The sequence below is a fragment of the Onychostoma macrolepis genome, chromosome 01 (assembly GCF_012432095.1).
Source record: "Onychostoma macrolepis isolate SWU-2019 chromosome 01, ASM1243209v1, whole genome shotgun sequence".
NCBI classification, from domain to species: Eukaryota; Metazoa; Chordata; class Actinopteri; order Cypriniformes; family Cyprinidae; genus Onychostoma; species Onychostoma macrolepis.
This window is the reverse complement of record NC_081155.1, coordinates 38,289,901-38,311,853: the sequence shown is the minus strand read 5'-3', so window position 1 is coordinate 38,311,853 and position 21,953 is coordinate 38,289,901. Positions and strand designations below refer to the sequence as shown.

At 36.2% G+C, this 21,953-nt stretch overlaps 1 protein-coding gene across 1 annotated transcript; it reads left to right on the top strand.

Annotated features, from left to right (window-relative positions):
- Positions 1–340: 340 nt before the first annotated feature.
- atp1b1b (ATPase Na+/K+ transporting subunit beta 1b) lies at positions 341–9,097 on the top strand. Its single transcript, XM_058792613.1, has 6 exons — positions 341–576; positions 2,396–2,524; positions 4,786–4,941; positions 5,149–5,333; positions 7,448–7,531; positions 7,634–9,097. Exons 1-6 carry the CDS (start codon positions 483–485, stop codon positions 7,898–7,900), a joined length of 915 nt encoding a protein of 304 aa, XP_058648596.1. The 5' UTR covers positions 341–482; the 3' UTR covers positions 7,901–9,097.
- Positions 9,098–21,953: the final 12,856 nt, after the last annotated feature.

Here is a 21,953-nt window from a genome sequence, read left to right as displayed (position 1 = left end):
ATAATAATGAAAACATTTTCCAGTGTAAAGAGGCATATGTTCATCCATCTGCATGCACTGTCTAAATATAACTGACTGAAAAGCCTAAAAACAGCGCCGTCGGGCATCCTAGCTCCGTTCCCCCACTTCTTGCGTCATGCGTTTTTACATCACTCCCTTCAACCTGTCCCGTTCTTACAGCGGCTTCTACGTCTTTCTACGCAACGCTATTGTAAAGTGATTCCCACCCCAATTTCGTGAGCTGCACGACCGTGTTACGTGATTGGAGGCTCGGGCTCTGATTTGCTCTGGGTGGCGGTGGGCGGGACTTAGGCGCTCCGCTGGATATATTACGCGGGGCACCTTGGAGAGAGCCGGGTACGGCTCCATGTCACGGTGGGCATAGTGCTCCAGGAAGGGGTGTAGTGTTCTAAAGGAGGCAAGAAAGGAGACACGAGGGGAATTCGCTGCCCAAGGGGATAAACAAAACCTTACAGTACACCATGCCTGCTCAAAATAAAGATGATGGAGGATGGAAGAAGTTTATATGGGATTCGGAGAAGAAGGAATTTCTGGGACGCACCGGTGGTAGTTGGTGTAAGTATAACCTATAGATGTCATACTGACAGTATAGCTCGATTTCAGCACGTTGGACAGCGCTGTGATACCTGTCATCGCCGTTTCTATAGCAGCAGGTACAGATAGACTGACTGCCAGTCTGGTCACGATGCAACCTGTGTGATTTGACTTTGCAGCAAATGTCTCGCGGACTTTCATACATCCATATACATGCCCAACTCACGATTTGCCGTGTTAATGGATGCATTTTGGCAGTTCAAAGCATTTTTAAACAAGTAGGCTTATTTGTCGCTGTTCTCCGTATCCCACCTGTTTCGTTGAGACCACTCGGTCTTTAGGCACGCTGTATGTGTTTTCGATTTTCTTCCTAAATATAAATATATATGAATGTATAACGAACGCTGTGCGTGAAAGCGATGCTAATAGAGGAGCAAAGGTCAACAAAGGACAGCTTCAGATTATTGATCAGTTCGATTTTTTGCTGCTCGCTGCTAAAATGAAATTTAATAAAATGATTTTCCTCAGAAATAATTAAATAAATAAACAAATAACGAGAAGGTAAAAGGTTAGGTGTTTGTTAAAAAGCTGCTTGTTTCATGTCTGTGCTTGCCATGAAATCAATCAGCATGTCATTTAATTAGCATACTTGTCATTATTAACGTGATACACGTGGAAAGGGTTAAAAATGCATCATTGTTCAAGGTGACTCAAGGTGAAAGGCCTAGTCTTTTGGGTCTGACTGATTCATCTAAGGTTGCACTGAATCTTGACGTCATGTTTTTGAGGTAGCAACAGTTTCTAATTGATGCCTTCGATTTTACAAAAGTAGCCTGCCTAATGTCAAAAGTTAACTGTGTTGTCTTGCTAAAGAACAGAATCTGCTTTCCAGTTCATATAATTTCATCTCAGAGTATCTATTGAATGTGTCTAGCCAGTCGAGTGTGGACATAAAATCCATGCAAGAGCTATTAAGTGTAAAGTTCCTGACGATGGGTGTCCAAAATGAGTCGTCGTGCGCTTGCAAAGCAATGCATAATTAGCTTCTACATGAGCAAGGACACATATAAACCCAGAAGTCAGTCCATCTCCTGAGATTTCTGATGGCCATTGCATCATCTAATACGTTGACATTCGCTCCGGTGACCCTCTGACATTGCTTTATGCACCACTGGAAACAACACAGACCTTGTGCCCTTGCCTAACTGCGCATGGGTAACTGAAATATAGTTTAGCACTGTAATGATTTCATTGGAACTAATTTGAACGTGCATCATCTCAACAGGGTGTCTGTGAATTATTATGGGATAAAGTGAACAGACTGGTTTGACTGGTTGGGAAAGAACGTAAGATATGACCTTACTGGTTCCATTGCACTGCGATGCCCATACACATTGTTTATGTTTGAGACATTGAGATTACTCATCATGTCCTGTCATGCTGGCACCTCTATATTTTCTGGGGACAGACTGTGAGGACATTTGTATTGCTGGTATGGTGTCAGCAGATTCACATGTTTGATGTAGCATCAGTGGGCTTCCTGGGATCAGATTGCTCCATTTCCAATAAAACTCTTTCTTTTATGCATCTATTCTAGAAATATAGGTTGTATACGTATAAATAAGACTATAGTTCCAATAAACATTTTGTGTTTATTTGAATTGTCTTTTCTCCAAGGAAAGAACACACTTGCTATACAGCATAAAACTTTCAACCATCAGTTCAAATATGAAATGATCAAAAACAAAAAGAATGAATCATTAAATGCAATTACAGCATCACAAAATGTCTCCACATACTGAAATATATCCTGTCTCTCTCTTTCTCTCTCTCTCCACAGCAAAAATCTTCCTCTTCTATCTCATCTTTTATGGCTGCCTGGCTGGGATCTTTATCGGCACCATCCAGATTCTCCTCCTCACCCTGAGCGATTACAAACCCACCTGGCAGGACAGAGTAGCCCCTCCAGGTAACAGCTCTATTGCAGCGGCTGTCCTGTCTTTTATATCTTTCGTATAATTCATTGCGAGTGTAAGCTGAAGTAATATCGTAGGGTTTGTGAAGTCTTAGGGATTTATGATAGAACTGCAGGGGTGAAATTATATACAAAGTCTATCATTTCAAAAATAATTAATAATTTATCAAATAAAAAATATTATGACTAAAATTTAAATTTAAAAAACATCAAAATATGGCACTTTTCTAATTTTGTATTATAAAAAAAATAGGTTGTCTTTTTAGTTTCAATTTATTACACCTTTTAAAAACTTCATGAAATAATTTGAAGGGCTTTATTTCTTTCCTACAGTGTAAAAATACATTTTTGAAATTGTTACTAAAACAAAGATTATTGGAATATGTAAAGTCTATCATTTAAAAAATAATAATAAAATAAATAAATAATAAAGGACTAAAATTACAACCAGAAATGTTGTAATAGAGAATTGGTCTTTATACTTTTTTTGAAGACTTCATGAAATAATTTGACGGACTTTATTTAAAAATAATTTGTGGAGTATGTTTTACAAGGAAATACTATTTTAGTATTTCTACTTCAAAATGTCATGTTTAATTCAACACATTACTTGCTGTTTCTTAGTAAGTAATTGAAATTTACTAGCAAATTCAGAGTGAAAATTGTATCTACACCTTTTTTTTTCTAAAGTGTTTTCTGTTGAATCAGAGAGTTTTGAGTCATTTTAAACGGATTTAAAAGGTCAGTTTTTTTTTTTTTAGTTAAAGCCTAGCAAAACTCTAACATGCTACTTGCTATTGCTAGTCAATGGCAGTGGTATTTGGCAAAATGGACATTTTTATGCAAGAGAACATTTTATTGAACAAAAATATGTATATGTGTACACATGAGTCAATATGTTGATTCATTTTCCTGGTAGAGAATTTTTTTAAAAGCCACAAAAAAAACTAGTTTTGTTTTCAAAATATGTATATGCACACATGAGTCAATATTTTGATTAATTTTCCTGGTAGAGAATTTGTTAAAAGCCACAAAAAATAATTTAGTTTTCACGGGGTTTGAAAGGTTAGCACATCATCCTACTTAAGGTCATCGATTTCGGTAACCAATCTGGTACCATGATGAGGGCTTGGACTCGCTGTTCCTGTCAGAGTCGCTGTTCCTCTTGCAGTTTAAAATGAGGCTTGAAGGATTGGATCAATCTGACAAACATTTGGTGGGTTCAGAGACCAGATCAAGGGCTAAGAGAGTGCTGGGCTCGTGGGAATTGATAATCTGGCCATTTTACGTCACAGCTGATATATTTCACATGTTTTCTTGGTAGAACAGAAGGCATGTGAGGTTAGGGGAAACAGACTGACTGTGTCAGACACCTTTCAGACACATACAAAACTGACACCTCTTTTCTTAGCAAGGCTTATTTAGGGAAATTGATCATGAATGATCCAAAACATGCATTGCAAAGATTTGAGCATTTATTCTCTTTCTTGCTCTATGAATCACAGCATGTTCCTTTATGATTTATTTACATCTCTGAGTCATTGCGAGACCAGGAGCGTTCAAGCTTTGTGGACTAAAAACTGTTTTCAGGATGCTTTCTTTCACATGTGATTCTGCTACAAAAGATGCAATTTGATTTTGTTTGCAATGCAGAACCACTTCAGTAATCAAACAGATTCTTCAGATAAGCATTGTCCTTTTGTCAGGTGCATTTGAATCTCACCAGCTTTTAACTGCTAATATTTTGTGCAGTTATTTTGAGAAGATTCATGCAATTCTAAAGTGAAATAATGGTTGCACTATTTTGCTTATTCCTTCAAATAAAGTAAAAAAAAAAATGTATTTGTACATTTTTATCTCTAAATATGATCATTAAAAGCTTATTAGATGTAGAGTCAAGCATGAAATTGGTTTTAGACTTGAAGGAATAATGTAAAGGTGTTTGCCAAACAAATTCTTGTAAGAATCATCCAACGTTTTGGAGAGTCTAAACAGCTGAGGTTAAGCAATATTAGATGTGAAATTATGAAAACTTTATCAAAACTTGACAAAATTCCCCTGAATTGCACAGTGATTGCTGATATTCCAAAGAACAATTAGGGACAGACTGAGACATTTAAAGACTTAATACATATGAGTCAAATGAAAGTCCAAAGATTTACTGTCTGACAAATGTGTCTTTCCAAAAATGCAAAGAAATGAATTCCTTGTATTTGTGTTTTTTTTTTTGTTTTGTTTTTTAAATCTGTGCACAGGGCTCACTCACTACCCACGTTCAGACAAGGGTGAGCTGATCGTCAGTCCGGATGATGATGATACCTTCAGGACATACACCAAAGCCATGAAAGAATTCCTAGACTCCTATGACACAGAAAAACAGGCGGACATGATGACGTTTGAGGACTGTGGAGGTACCAGATTACACATTTGTTTTCTGTTACTTGAGTCCCAAATGAATATGGATGTGCTCTCATGTGATCTTTTTCACATCCCTTTGAGAACATATTTCTTTAAATATGTAGAATTTCACACACACACACACACACACACACACACACACACACACACAAATATTTATATATATATATATATATATATATATAATTTGTTTTTGACAGATCAACCCGGGGAATACAAGAATAGAGGTGATCTAGAGAGTGACATGGGTGTCAGAAAGGCATGCCAGTTTTCGAGGTCGTGGCTAGGACCCTGTTCTGGCATTGAGGATCGTAATTTTGGATTCTCAGATGGAAAACCCTGCTTGATTATCAAGCTCAACAGGATTGTGAACTTTAGACCCAAGGTTTGTTAAATCCATACAACAATATTCACAAAATGATATTTTGCCTCATACATTTCTGTAGACAATGAATTAACTGACTAAAGGTTAATTTTTATAATGCATAATTTCACAATAATTTCTTGTATTACAGTATTTACAGTATTATGTACATATACACATACTATTTTGCTATTCCATATCAACTGACTTGTTTTATTTTTTGTGGTTACTTCAAGAATTACATTAATTATTTAATTCATTCATTCAATTTATTATTTTTCTTACGAAATATTTTATTATTGAGTATTGATATTTGTATTTAATAATAATAATAATAATAATAATTAAATATTCTGCGATAACAAAACAATGATACAAATTATTATTATTATTATTGTTCATTATTTACAAAATTTGACCAATTATTTTATTATTATTGATTTATTGATCATTCTATTTAATAATAATAATAAATTAATAATAATAACATTTTATGCAATAACAGCAAAAATAATAATACAAATTATTATTATTGTATTTGTTTATTGTTCATTATTTACATTTACATGTAGTCAATTAGCAGATGCTTTTATCCAAAGCGACTTACAAATGAGGACAATGGAAGCAATCAAAATCAACAAAAGAGCAATGATATGCAAGTGCTATAACAAGTCTCAGTTAGCTTAACGTAGAACACGTAGCAAGGCTTTTGTTTTTATTATATAATAAATAAAAAGAAAACAGACAGAATAGAAAAAGAATAGAGCAGGCTAGTGTTAGAGGCCTTTTTTGCTTTTGCTAATTGTATAATAAATAAAAAGAAAACAGATAGAATACAAAACGATTCTTACAGAGAAGCTAGTGTTAGTTAGTTTTTGTTTTGTTTTTTAAAGAAAACAAGCAGTTAGTAAATGAATAGAGTGCAAGTCTAAAAGGGATAAGATTTTTTATTTTATTAATAATTTTTTTTTAAAGAATAGAATTAGAATAGAGAGTGCTAGAGTTAGAGGGTCAAATAAAGATGGAAGAGATGTGTTTTTAGCCGATTCTTGAAGATGGCTAAGGACTCAGCTGCTCGGATTGAGTTGGGCAGGTCATTCCACCAGGAGGGAACATTTAATTTAAAAGTCCGTGAAAGTGATTTTGTGGCTCTTTGGGATGAACAATGAGGCGATGTTCACTTGCGTAACGCAAGCTTCTAGAGGGAACATAAGTCTGAAGTAATGAATTTAGGGAAAGCGGTACAGAGCCAGAGGTGGTTTTGTGGGAAAACAACAATGCCTTGAATTTTATGTAAGCGGATATTGGTAGCCAGTGCAAATTGCTAAATGTTTATTATTTACAATATATTACAAATTATTTTATTATTAATCATTTATTGATCATTTTATTTAACAATAGCAATGATGATGATAATAATAGTAGTAGTAGTATTAGTTGTTGTTGTTGTTTATTATTTTAACATTTTTCTAACAAAGTATATATATATATATATATTAGTGTTGTCAAATGATTAATCATGATTAATTGCATCCAAAATAAAAGTTTTTGTTTACATAATATATGTGTGTGTACTGTGTATATTATATATATATATATATATATATATATAAATACACACACATGCATGTATATATAGGTAAGAAAAATATATTACGTTTATATATTAAATATATTTATATATGATATAATTTATATGAATATAAATATATACATGTAAATATTTTCAAAATATATGCTGTATGTCTGTGTCTTTATATATGCATAATAAATATACACAGAACGCACACATATATTATGCAAACAAAAACTTTTATTTTGGATGTGATTAATCGCAATTAATTGTTTGACAGCACTAATATATATATATATATATATATATATGGGTAGTTGACAAATAAAAATTGGACTGTGTCCTATGGTGTGACATAGCAAAAATGTAGAAAAAAATCCTTATCATACAAATAACATGAGAAAAATGTATCTTCATTCTTAGAGTTACAAATAGCATGAGAGTGGTTTATCTTCAATGTTAGAGGTCACACCATAGGACACATCGATACGTCAACTACCCATATCATGTTGCATGCAAGTCTAATTTGTTTTTATTAAATTATTTATTATTTTTCTTTTAGCCACCATCGTCAAATGAAAGCATTCCAGAGGAGGCAAAGCACAAAGTCCAGCCCAACGTGATTCCTCTCCACTGCACAAACAAGGTGAGCGATCAGTTCGCTGCTTCACTGAATACTCTTATTTGCTCTGTAAGATGTTGCTAACTGGCAGTGCATATTCTCTGGTCTCCTCTGAAACACCTGCAGAAAGAAGAGGATGCAGGTAAGCTCGGCGAAGTGAAGTACTACGGTATCGGCGAAGGCTTTCCCCTTCAGTATTACCCCTACTACGGGAAGCGCCTGCACTCTCACTACCTGCAGCCCCTGGTGGCCATCCAGTTCGTCAACATCACCCTGAACACGGAGATCCGCGTGGAGTGCAAAGTGTTTGGGGAAAACATTTATTACAGCGACAAGGATCGCTACCAGGGACGATTCGATGTTAAAATTGGTGTCATGACCAAATCATCATGACCTCTGAACAGAGTACCTCCACTCTCTCCCTATTTAAAGGCTAACTAAGGCCCCTCTTCTGACCTGAGATACAAAGGCACCACAGAGAAGTTTCTCACCGGTCTTCCACAGTGTTTAACCGAGGGGATGTTTTTTGAATGTACAAGTGTCTCATGTCAGAAAGAGGCCAGTTTAGTTTAGGAGAGATTCATTTAAAACAAAAAAAAGAAAAGCAAAGCGAAGAAAAGATTATTTAAAAACACTAGTCTAAAACAACATACCATCTTACACATGTGGGACCTAACATTGTCTGTACTCTTTACTTCAAGCTTTCTGCTTTCAGTCTAGGGTTAGAATGTAAACGCCTGGAGGATTAGCCATAGCATAAAATATTTATTCTATTACCGAATGAGAAGTGTCCACGATCAAAGGGGCATGTTGTTTTACTGTAAATTACATTTCCTCTACCGATGTAGCCAGCACTGTTTTGTCCCTCTTGTATTGTATTGCTGCCTCGTGTGATTTCCCTATATTTAGAAAGTGCACAGTAGTTGCATATGTAGGTTGTTTCGAGCCACGCCATGTGTGTGATTCAGCTTCATTTGTCAAACGTGCCTACATATATGTATAGTTACTTAATGGAAATACACTGGCCTCTTAACATTGCCTTTCGGGGGTATTGATGTTCTATCTTTGCATCTTTTAGGTGTATTAGGTGGGTGATGAACTTTTTTTTCCCTAAAATCACTACAATGTAGGGAGAAGATTGTACTTCTCTTTTAATGATTCGTTTTCACAGAATGTAGATGTTGCCTTTGGTTTTATGGTGTCATTCACGTGTGGAGGGAACCGCTAGCTTTGACGTTTTTTTTTCACATCTTTGTTTTCTTCCTTGCCTTGTCGTTCTTCTTCTTCTTGAAGACGTCACACGGCATGGTCGAATGTTCCAAATTCCCATATTTATTAAGTGGTGATCTTAAATATTCTGTTCTTGCACATGCTCATGTTCTGCAGAAACTCGTCATGAATGTTAATAATGCCAAAGCCATTAAGATTATTCTAGATTTGATCAGAAGTAATACCCTGTCCATCGGGATGTTTTGTAGGTGTGCGCAATCAGTGTCAAACATCAGAAATGTCAAATTTCACGAGTCCCACAAGCTCTCATGTTGAAACTGAACTGGAAAAGACTTACCAAAATAAAGCTGAGACTCTAAAGTTGTGCTGTTTTTATTCCATACAAGTATTTTTTGAGATGTTAAAATATCTAATTGAACTGGCAAACTAGATGATCTTTTACGATCTCTTTCACTCTGTTTAATCAACACTTATTAGTTAATTAAACATTCTGCATGTACATTACCATTCGAAAGTGAATGCTCATTAAGATTATTATTATTAGTAGTAGTACATTATATTATAAGCATGTATCTGGTGCTAGTAGTATCTAGTATATATTAGTATATATGATTATTATTACTACTACTATTACTGTAATATTACTGCTATTTATTTATTTATTCATTTCTATTTGAAAGAAATTAATACTTTTAATCAGCAATGACGGCAAGGATAAATGGATCAAATTGAAGTAAAGACATTTACAAAAGAAATGTTACAAAAGTAAATAATTATTTAGAAATTTCTGTTCATCAAAGAATCTGAAAATGTATCACAGCTTCTGAAAAGAATCTGAAATAAATGCATCAGTTTCCACAAAAAAAAAAAGATTTTTGAAGGATCAAATTTAGTTTTGCCATCACAGGAGTAAATTACATTTGAATATATATTTTTAAAAATCTGTTTTTACTGTATTTTTTGCAGCCTTGGTGAGCATAAAACACTTCTTTCTATACATATACACATATAACTCACAGGATATACAATAAAAAAACACAATATTGTTAATTGTTTATTGATTACAAAAATGTCTTTGCATATTTGCAATAAGATTTGCACAGGAGGATTGTAAGTCTATTTATCCACACTGTGGATAATCATTTTAATCACGATATGTATTTGGCAGACACTCCAGCTGATGACATTAAAAGTTAAAGTGCAGACAGAAAAGAGCAAAAGAGAGAATCCAAATGAGACTGAAGACGGCTCTCATCAGGCGCCTTCTGGGATGAGATACTGAACAGACTCCTGGCAAGATATTCTCAAACTTTCTTTTTTATTAGAATTTTAGGTGTTAGAACACCTAGGAATTGGAAGCGATTCTACCTGCTCTGTCATCGTATCACTGGCTGATCTTTGATGGTGATTAACTAATGAGGTCCTTGATGAATTAAAAATGTGCTTTTGCACCCAAGAGGATCTGTGTGCGCCAAGCAGAGCCACCTGATCTCCTCAGACGTGTGATGTCAACGTGAGTCTCACAGTGAGAAAATACTTCAGAATAGGATGCATTTGTGTGTGAGAGAGGAATATGAATGGTAATTACACAGATTTGAAGTGATGCAAAGTGCTTTTCATTACTTAAATGGCCCTTAAGGACCACATATCAATCATCATCACAAAGATATGTCACAGTCGATTCACATGCATGAATGAAGCACTTCTTTGAGTGGCAATCCAGCATGCCAGAAATAATGCTTCAATCATTTATTTTGCATTAATAAAACACTTTCTAAAAGCTGCATTGTATTGACAGGAACTATGTACTGTAATTTCTCAAAATAATGCATAAATAATATAAGGATGGAATTTTAAACATTTCGCAAGATATCACAACAATCTACTTGAGATATCTCACAGATTTGATCTTTGTTCTTCGTGAACTGTGTGTTCTGATTTTAGTTGGACCATCACTGCTAGAGGAAATAACAGTAGTGTTGCATTTCCTCCCATTGTACGGATGTGCTTGACAGCACAACGCTTTTTGTGTCCTTCTCCAGCCTCAGTACTGGGACTTTACTCTACAAATAGAGTATGGTATACTTTGGTGTCATCTTTTCTTTCTTTCTTTTTATTAATTTAATTTAATAAATTATTAATTTAATACATTTGTAATTAGTTTTTGTTTTTTTAAAATAAACTCTTCAAAAAATAATACTAAATAAAAAAGCTCATTTAATTTTAGTTTGAAGTTGCCAGTCCTTTTACTGATTAAAAAATACAGTACATACAAAAACAATGCATAGTTTGTAGTCAAATATAATCATACATTTGGGAAGCAGATCTGAAGGCACCTGTAAGGCCTGCCTGCGTTACCACAACATGCCCATAAAGAAACATCTCTGTGTGGGAGAGATGCAATTGTTGATTTATGATGGCAGTTATAAGGCTGAATAAGCACCAGGTGCACCTCTTTACTGTTATTTTTGCACACTTCTTCACCCTTTGAAATAATACACACACACACACACACACACACACACACACACACACATGCTATTAATTCTAAAGTATAGCCTATAGATACTATGCATTTCAAACAGTTTACTATGCAAACAGTCAGGAATAAACAGTTTACTTTACATAGATAATTTAATAATGGATAACACACACACACACACACACACACACACACACACACACACACACACATGTCTGGTTTGCTATCCTTGTGGGGACTCTCCATAGGCATAATGCTTTTTCTACTGTACAGACCGTATATTCTATTGCCCTACACCTAAACCTACCCCTTACAGGAAACTTTCTGCATTTTTTCAAAAAAACTTCATTCTGTGTGATTTATTAGCTTGTTTACCCGTGGGGACCTCAATTTAGGTGACACGAGTCCCCATGAGTCTGTGTATATTCAGGTTTAAGTCCCCACCTGAATAGAAAAACAGGCACAAACACACACACACACACACAAATCTAAATAAAACATAATTATCTTTGTGCAATATGGTTGCATTCATATCCATTCTAGATATAGTTAATTCCTTGCAAAAATAATTTACTGGATATAACTCTAAACCAAAGTTTGCCCACTAATAACTGTGAATCAAGCCTTTTGATGGGTGAAAAATCAACAACAGTGCTTATCTGAGGGCAGGTAGCAACATTGATTTTTAAATGACTGCCAGCACATAATGTAGTGACTAAAAGAAGCTTTTTACTTGTTTATACAAAGTCATTCTTTCATTATTAACTCACTTTATGTGCATCATGTGCGTGCATGAAATTGGTTTGTTACTCAGAGGAAACATTGTGAAATAGAGGGCTAAACAGTCATGATGACCAGATCACATTACAGAAACATAAGATCATTATCTCCCTGGTTAGAAACCATTCCAATTGATTTGGACATTATTACAATAAAATTCTGGGCGGATAGAATCATTTTGGGATTTGCTTTTCTCCAAAGTCAACACTGGTGAAGTGATACTGTCATTGTACTGACACAGCTTTTGTTGCATTAAGTCTATATTAGATTATTCAGATATTATCAGTTCTAACGACAAAGAATAAACAGACAATGGAGTGGCAATATTGAATCTTTCTGTGGGTGGAATATGATATTAAGCTCGAGTAAGCAGTAATGTTCACTTCCTGTGTGTGTGGATGGTTTAGCAGCGATGGGGGAGAACAGACTCAGCAAACAATACATGCTGCACTGTCCAATGAATAAAAGAATAAACGCAAATCCTCTTGTATCTTCTTCTTCTGCTTCGATAAAGATGTTGTTTTTTTATTTCTATTGATGTGTTTTCTAGGACATTCCCCCTGGTAAAACAAATCAATGGCACTCATGATTGACCCTGATCTTTAACAGCCCAATAAAATTTGCCTGGGCAGAGTGTTGTTCCCTCTCACGTGCATCAGCTCTGAACAAGAGCATTAATAGAATATGAAATATACAGGCGGCTATATAAACCATGCTGAGCATGCACCTGAGCTATTTATAAAACCTTGTCTTTTCTGGGAAGGTCTAGTGCTTACATCATGAATATAATCCATCTTGGGTTACAACTTAACTGGAACTGTTACCTTCAAATGCCCTCTAGTTCCTTCACACTCAGGCATGCTACGTCGCCTGTCTTTTGTCCCTTTACACACACACACACACACACACACACACACACACACACACACAGTTTGTTTTTGTGAAAAGTGGGGGCATCCCATAGGTGTAATGGTTTTTATACTGTACAAACTGTATGTGCTATTGCCCTACACCAACCTACACCTAACCTAACCCTTACAGGAGACTTTGTGCTATTTCAGATTTTCAAAACACTCCATTCTGTGTGATTTATAAGCGTTTTGAAAAGTAATGTCCTGAAATGGGGTAATGTCCTGAAAAGTCACCTTCTCCTTTGTAATACCTGTCATACCCTTGTCATTATACAAATTTATGTCCTCATTTGTCACAAAAACGTGCGTGCACACACACACACACACACACACAAATTTACTTTGCTATCTAAATAAGGGCATAGTTTAGTGTTTTGTTTTATATACAGTGGTGGCCAAAATGATCAGAACACTATTTTCACCAGCTAAAGTCAGTTATTTCTATCTTTTGCTGAAGTTTGTCAGTAGGAAATATCATTTACATTTCCAAACGTTCATTTTTGTCATTAATTGTAATAATCCAGTGAGATTTTTGTTTGTACAAGGAGTCTGACAACAGCCAGTGCTCCACACAGAGATCTGATCTGATCATCATCAGTCTGTCCAGAATCACATGAAGAAACAGAACAAACTGAGACAGACTAAATCCAGAAGAACTGTGGCAACAGTGGCACCACTGTACAGCTAACTGGATCAAATTTTTAAAACACACACATCTTATTTATTTAAGGACATCCGCTTTTGGATTAAAAAAAGAAAAAGTTGTCACTGTATATCTCCCGCTAATATGTCTAGTAAGATGATATTACAATGTGAATGTAGATGGATGTCCTTGGGGAAAAAAATAAAAATAAATTATAAATAAATTTTAAATTGAAATAATTTGGTTTGAATCCAAGTGAGGGAGGATGTCCTTGAATGACCCAGTGGGAAGTTTTGTTAGATTTTTATTGACTTTCACTGTTTTAGAATAAAACCATTCCCAAAGTGAGGTTTTATCTACACACTCTCAAAAATAAGACAAAACAAAAGCTGTCACTGGGGCGGTACCTTTTCAAAAGGCACACTTTTGTACCCATTAGGTTCAAATATGTACACTTTAAGTACTAATATGTACCTTTAAGGTACCAAAACGGACCCTTTAGGTACAAACATGTACCTTTTGAAAAGGTACTGCCCCAGTGACAGCTTTTGTACCTTTATTTCTGAGAGTGTATAAATCCACACACATAACTGTACTGCTTAATATAATACAAACTGTAGTCTACAACTAGGTTGCTTTGTTGTTCAGTTATTGTTACCTTTCATTTTGGTCCTGTGGATTTACTTAGTTAAACAAGAGCTGTTTATCTTCCTGGCATTACTGAAGAAGTCAGTCGCCCCTCTCCTCCCCGTCTCGTGCTGTAATTTGATGACATGATGACATTTGTTGTAAAGCTAAACATATGCTGATCGTGGCAGAACTTTATCAGTAGCTTCCACAGAGGGATGAATATCACTGACTGAACCGCAGTCTGGAACTGAAAAAAGGAACAAACTGTTCCAGTCTAAGGCTGCAATTTCCCCCTAACTTGCAAGCTGACCAGGCCAAAGGATCGATGAAGCATGAAAGTTTTAATCTCTTACACAGACATAAACACACATCTGCGAAAGCTACTCTCTGCTGAAGAAACTCTTACATTACACTACACTTTCAGAAAGGTACCTTTGAATTTGTGTACCACTCCAGTGACAGCTTTGTACTTTTGTTGTTGTTGTTTCGTTTTGTTGGAACAGTTTATTGAAACTTTAGCCAAAATGTAAAAATACACATCAGGCTTTTATGACTCATATAGTATATACTGCAGTAAGAATATGAAGGAGAGAAAAAAAACAAATAAAAAAAACACCTACATTTTATTTAGATGCAAATAAATAAATAAATAAATACAATTCTTGCCTTTGCTGATATTTATATCCCCAAACAGAAAGATGACATTTTAATAGCTTGTAAATCAATGGGAACTCAAAAGTCTGATTTATTATATTTAATATGATAATTTTCGCATTATTTTTTTTTTTTATTAAAAAGGATGTATGAATAAGGTATAATGTGGTTCAGTCCAGTAAGTGTTTGTCTTGTAATATAACTAACAGTATAAAAGGTATTTATATGTTTACTTCATAAAAATCAATAACAATGATAAAAACATCTGTTATATAGTACATGCCTTCTGTCGTTTGATTAATAATTCCGCAAATTCAATAACACTGACTGTTAACTATTATCCTTTTTACAGAGCTGCTTTACAACAAAATTGAATACATTTTGTATCACTAAAACATTATTTTCCAGTTAACACTGTAAAGCTGCTTTGACACAATCTGTATTGTATAAAGCGCTGTATAAATAAAGGTGATTTGACTTGTATATACAATAATTTTAAACATGTCCTTTCAGGTCATGGTACTGTACATGTGTCTATACTTTTATATTGAAATATTACTTTTATATTGTTACTAATATTTCAGGATGAACACTAACTGGACTGAAGCACGTTATACCTAGATCATTCATACATTTGAAAAATCACATTCAAATCTAAGTATTAAATATATTTGACCCTGGACCACAAAACCAGTCATAAGTGTCAATTTTTGGAAATTGAGATTTATACATAATCTGAAAGTTGAATAAATAAGCTGTCCATTGATGTATGGTTTGTTAGGATCGGACAATATTTGGCCGAGATACAGCTATTTGAAAATCTGGAATCTGAGGGTGCAAAAAAATGACGTTTTGATATATTCACAGTAGGAAATATACAAAATATCTCCATGGAACATAATCTTTACTTAATGTCCTAATGATTTTTGGCATAAAAGAAAAATCAATAATTTTGACCCATACAATGTATTTTTGGCTATTGCTACAAATATACCCCAGCGACTTAAGACTGGTTTTGTGGTCCAGGCTCACATATAAGATTTCCAGGAGTGTTTATTTGTTTATTTGTATCTCTCAATTATCATTGTATTGCACTGCCTTATGTTTTGCTAATAAAAACTACAGAGCTTTAATATGGACGGTATATATCAATCCCACAACCAAGAATGCTGTTCTCCCTAAATTTTAGACACTACTGGCTATTATTATTTGTATTATTATTGGGCTATTTCACGGTTATTTACTCAAGATTTTTGAGGAGGCGCTGTCTGCATTTCCTCCTCAGAGAAAACCACTGGCAACAAAATTGAAAAAGCATGCATACATCATCATGGGAGCATGAATCATCTCTTCCAGTGCACCGAAAGCAGAAATAATATATTCACACATGCTATGAATCCTGATGTTAGTCTTTATCGCATTCATGTACCCAGAGCACTGTGTTTGTTTTTATTTTTATTTTTTGCCATGTAACACCATAAGCTATCGGCACAGACTCATTCTAAAGAGTGGACACATGACCCAGGTTTGGAGCACTAAATGAGACAGTTTTGCTCTCTCACTCTGCTTCATCGGTTCAATAACATGCTGCTGCAAAGTCAGAGCAATGTCAGAGGAACCCTAAAATAGCTGTTCTGCTCGTGCGAGCAGCGTCACAGAGACATTACGGCTGTTTATTAATAACAACAGCAGCAGCAGCAGCAGCAACACACTCAGGAAAATGAGTAATGTCAAAACAGCTTGACATTCACATTAGCATGACTGAGGCCAGGTCTGTTCATTTACTCAGAGGCTGTGATGCTGCACAGGGGTGTTCATGACATGTGTGTGTAATGAGATGTCGTGATGGGCTAGAGGAGAAGACAACAGGGGCTTTTCTCCTCCGTGTGGTCCGGAAGTGAACTGAGGAAAAATGGACAGCTGTGTGAACAGGGTGGATTTATTTTCAGGCAACGCTGAGCAATATTTTTGATCTCCTTAGGAAGATTTTGCTTTATGTTGCAAATTTTAATCAATAATCAGTGTGCATTTCAAAAAATGCCATTCATTTGAGCCTGGCTTCTTTATGGATATGAGCATGGCAAAGAGAAAAAAACGGGTCTTAAAATTAGGACTGCAAAAGTGGATCGTGATGTACAGTAATTGCGGCTGCTTATGCAGGACAATACTTGCACTATGCATATAATTGTGGTGAGTGTAGCCTGTCGACCAGCAGGGGGCCTCCATGCTATCTATTTGTGTGTGTGATGTGAAAATATTTTCATTTAGACTTGGAAAAAAAAGGCTTGAGTACAAGCCAGCTTGATGTATGATATAATGCATATGCTATATATAGGCTACATTATGTTTGTTGGTCAGTGATATATATATTTTTTTGTTAAATACTTAAATATTCAGGAAGGAAACCATTTCTATTTCAAATGAATGCTATTCTTATAAATCTTATGAATTCATCAAATAATACCTTTAAAATGTATATCAGGGTACTCACACAAATATTAAGCAGCACAACTGTTTTTTTTAACATTGATAATAATAACAAATGAGCACCAAATCAGCATATTAGAATGATTTCTGAATGATCATGTGACACTGAACACTAGAGTAATTTCTGCTGAAAATTCAGATTTTCCATCACAGGAGTAAACTACATTTTAAAATATATTCAAATAGAAAACTACTTTAAATTGTAATTTCAAAATATTACTGTTTTACTGTATTTTGATCAAATAAATTAAGTATAAGAGATTTTCAAATGCACCAAAAATCATACTGACCTCAAACTTTCAAACAGTAGCCTATATGGGATGTATCTTTAATTAAAAATACAGAAAAATATAGACTTCAAACCAGGGTTATTATAGTTAACTGAAACTAAAACCATAAAACAAATAAATAAATAAATAAATAAACAAAACATTAACTGAAAACATTTTATTTTAACTTAAAGCTGCAGTCCGTAACTTTTTTTGGTTAAAAATGATCTGAAGTCAGTGAAGCCAGTCAGTGTTCAAAACTATCGCCTTACTTTAGCCCAATTCACAACGGTTAGCTTATAATAATGTTTTATAATTTGAGTGGTACGGGTAGGTTTTCGCGGGAAATTCGAGCATGGCACTGCGTCATTATGTCACGTCTGTAAACATAAAGAAATTGTCCCGGCTACTAGGCTATCGCATGTGAGGATCCTGCAGGTGGCGGATCACCTTTTCTCACAGCAACAATTAAATGTATCATTTTGATGGCGGATTGTGATCCAGAAAGGATTATGTGTTTATGAAATACATGTGAATGAAATTAAATTATATTCCAGTTTTAAATGTGGTTCTGATTACAGATAGCCTGGGATTACACAAGATTTGTATTTTAAAGAAAACCAGTTCGAAGGGAGCATAATTTGCTTTTGGGGTTAAAAGAATTTCTTAATATGAAATTTGAATGGCATGACAATTAGATTAGACTGTACAGAAATTGAAATCTACACACTAATGCACACTATACTCATAGTCACGCAATGCTGATGTTGTTAACATTAATAATTTGAGAATAAAGTATAACAATAATAATAATTTGCACGGTTTGATATGATATGAGCTAAACGATCTTTAGATTAAATCACCATTGGTAGCACGATTTATGGTAATGCTTTTTTCCTCAGTTGGTCAGAACAAATGTGACTTGTTACTTACATGTTCAGATGGCAATATACAGGGAAAATTCTTATTTGGGTCATATATTCCAAGACGTAGGTGTGGTGATTGACTGCCACACATACTCTTCAAAACGTCTCGGGTTACTCGTGTTACCCATGTTCTCTGAATAGGGAACGAGACGCTTCGTAGCTATGACGCATTGGGAACGCTGTCTGGGTGTGCCGATTGTCTGAAGCCTTTATAGAATTACGCCAGTTCATTGGCTGATGGCGCGGATGCCGTCTTCCACGTTCCTACATTGCCTCCTTATACTGGTGAACGCGCCATCTGCTCCTCAGATTTCTCTGCCGAAAAAAACGCTTGTCGGCAGCGTGAGGAGCTAGGCAGCAAATGCAGCGTCTCGTTCCCTATTCAGAGAACATGGGTTACACAAGTAACCTGAGACGTTCTCTTTCATAGGTTCACTCAACACTGCGTAGCTATGATGCATTGGGAACAATATACCAAACATGGCAAGCTAAAAACGCTGCCTTATCTGGCCCGATTACGAACCAGATAGCATACACGGCTGGTTCAAGTGGATAAAACCCGGGAACACGGAGCCGTGTCAAGATCCAAGTTATAGAACCTGATAAAAGTGTATGGAGAGGACCATCCTGCCGCTACACAAATATCCTCTAGGGGGACCCATCTAAAAAGAGCTTGAGAGGAAGCCACACTCCTAGTAGAATGCGCCGAACGCTGAGAGGTGAAGAAAGACCACGTACCTCATAAGCCAGCGAAATAGCATCCCTCACCCAGTGACAAATTCTGTGCTTCGATGCGGCAAGCCCATGGCGGCCACCACCAAAGCATACCAACAACTGGGGAGATTTTCTCCAATGGCTGGAGCGGTCCACATAGAGCTTCAAAGCTCGGACAGGGCAGAGCATGTGAAGAATCTCATCCTCACCTGAAGCAAAAGGAGGATGGAAAGAGTGAAGTGTGACCACCTGAGAGCGAAATGATGTGGATAAAACCTTGGGAACATAGCCAGGCCTAGGCTGTAAGGTTACTTTGACCAGACCCGGGGCGAAGTCCATACACATTTTGCTGACAGAGAGAGCTTGCAAATCCCCAACTCTTTTCAAAAGACGTTAGTGCCAACAAAAGAGTAATCTTGAGAGTCAGAATCCGTTCTGGAGCTGACTCCAGGGGCTCAAAAGGGGCTTCCATTAAGCTCTCCAGGACGACTGATAAGTCCCAAGAAGGAACTCCAAGGGGCGTACTGGTCTGAGACGCCGGACTCCACGCATAAACGCAGAGACCAACCGATGTCTCCCCAGGGGAACCTCATCCAGCTCTCTCCGAGCGGTGATGGCTGCAACATAAACCCTTAAGGTGGTAGCGGCTGCCCCAGCTTGACGAGCAGAAACACATACAGCCTCAGGTCCGGCCACAGGTGAGCGAACGCATCTATGCCCAGAGGTGCTGGGGAACTCAGAGAGAACCAAAGTGGACATTGGGAAGACTCCTGTGACGCAAAGAGGTCCAACATGGCCGTGTTGTCCATCCTGACAATCACATGACACCCCTTGAGTGAGGGGAGAGAGTGAATCAGTGCCAGGAAGACGGCTCTCAGCTCCAGGCTGCTTCTAGGATCTGGAGATCTCGTGATGCAGATCACTGAAAAATGGTAGTTTCCTCCATTCGGGCCTTGAATTTGGACCACTAAGGAACCGCTCGAGTTTAGACGACCGAAATTCGCGGGGCTCGTCGGGCCAATCAACAGAGAGCTTCTCAGTGGTGTGCGAAAGCACGTCCATGAGCTCCTAGTAGGCCGCAGAAGGCCATGCTTCAGAGTTGGAAAAAAATCCTCAAACTCTCTCTCCATCGTCTCGAGCTTCACATCTGAGCCCCAGGTCACGGATTCGTGGAGGGCCTCAGCGGCCTCTGGGGCGCAATGGGGAAAAACAGATAACTCCCTCTCAAATACCACGAGCCTAGGGTTTTGAGACGGAAGTTTTCACAGACTTTACATTTCGAAAAGCCATAAACTGCCGTTCGCGTGTGCAAAAAACCAATACACTTAACACACTTGTGAGGGTCGTCGCTCGCGATGAAGCGAGGACACGACGGTTGACAGCGACAATACTCCATGGCACTTCACCACAAAGAGAACAGAGTTCCACTACTGCAATCGCTGAAGTGCAAATGAAGAATCCCAAGAAAAATGATCCGAAATCAGGCCAGAAAAATCGCAACAGAAGGGCTAATATGGCCGCTTCGTGAAGGCAGAGAAATCTGAGGAGCAGATGGCATATTCGCAAGTATAAGGAGGCGATGTAAGAACGTCGAAGACGGCATCCGCGCCATCAGCCAATGAATTGGTGTGATTCTATAAGGGCTTCAGACAATCGGCACACCCAGAGGACGTTCCCAATGCGTCATAACTATGTAGCGTTGAGTGAACCTATGGAAGAGAACATTAGATTCATCCCCTGGAGCCGTTCTGACTCACAACCCACACCAGGAAGATAATTCCGCAAAAAAAATGCAATTCCAGGTTTTCAAACAGAGATGGCAACAAAGAGACAAAACTTACGGACTGCAGCTTAATATACTAAAATAAGTAATTAAAATAAAAATTAAAATGAATAAAAACTAGACAGACACATTAAAAACAACATGATTAAAACTTTAAATAATATTAAAATGAAAACAGAAAATCTAAACTTAAATAAAACAACTACAATTAAAAATAAAAAATGTAGAAAATGACAAAAACACAACATTACTAAAACTTGATCTAAAGTTAAAATGAAAATAAAAAATGTAAATGTAAATAAAAACTAATGCAAAATATTTAAAATAAAATGGTATAGTATCTCAGTGATTGTAAAATAACCATGCCTTTCTGAACAGATTTATAAGTATATATTTTTATACCCATTTAGATGTATTATACATTTTAATGACAATAAATTCTAATTATTTTTTTAAAAGTTATTATTTTTTAGTTTTTAGGAGGCATTCAGTAATTATAAAGGTGTGAACTTACGTAAGGAGTCATGGGACTTAAACAATTATAACCACACAGCAGTACAGCAATTAGACCAGGACTATCAACAGCACCTGTAAACAAGAGCCATCTCTGGAGATGTTTGATGTTAACATGCTCAACGGCTTTGCGTTATAGCAGTCATTAGAAAACCAAGAACCTTAACTGGACTTAAACAACACCTTAGTATAGTTCTAATACAGTATTTACAAGACATGTAAATTGAATATGTACTTGTTATTTTTTTCACATCTGTTGTTTTTATGAGGACACTTGTGTTGCAAAAGCTAAATAAACTTCAGGTAAGTCTACACACCTGGAGTTTTTTTGGGCAGATTTTAATTTCAGTGGATGTAAAACTAGAGAAAAATATGTGTAATTATTCCCAATACAACTAACATAATTTATTGTACTACAGTGACA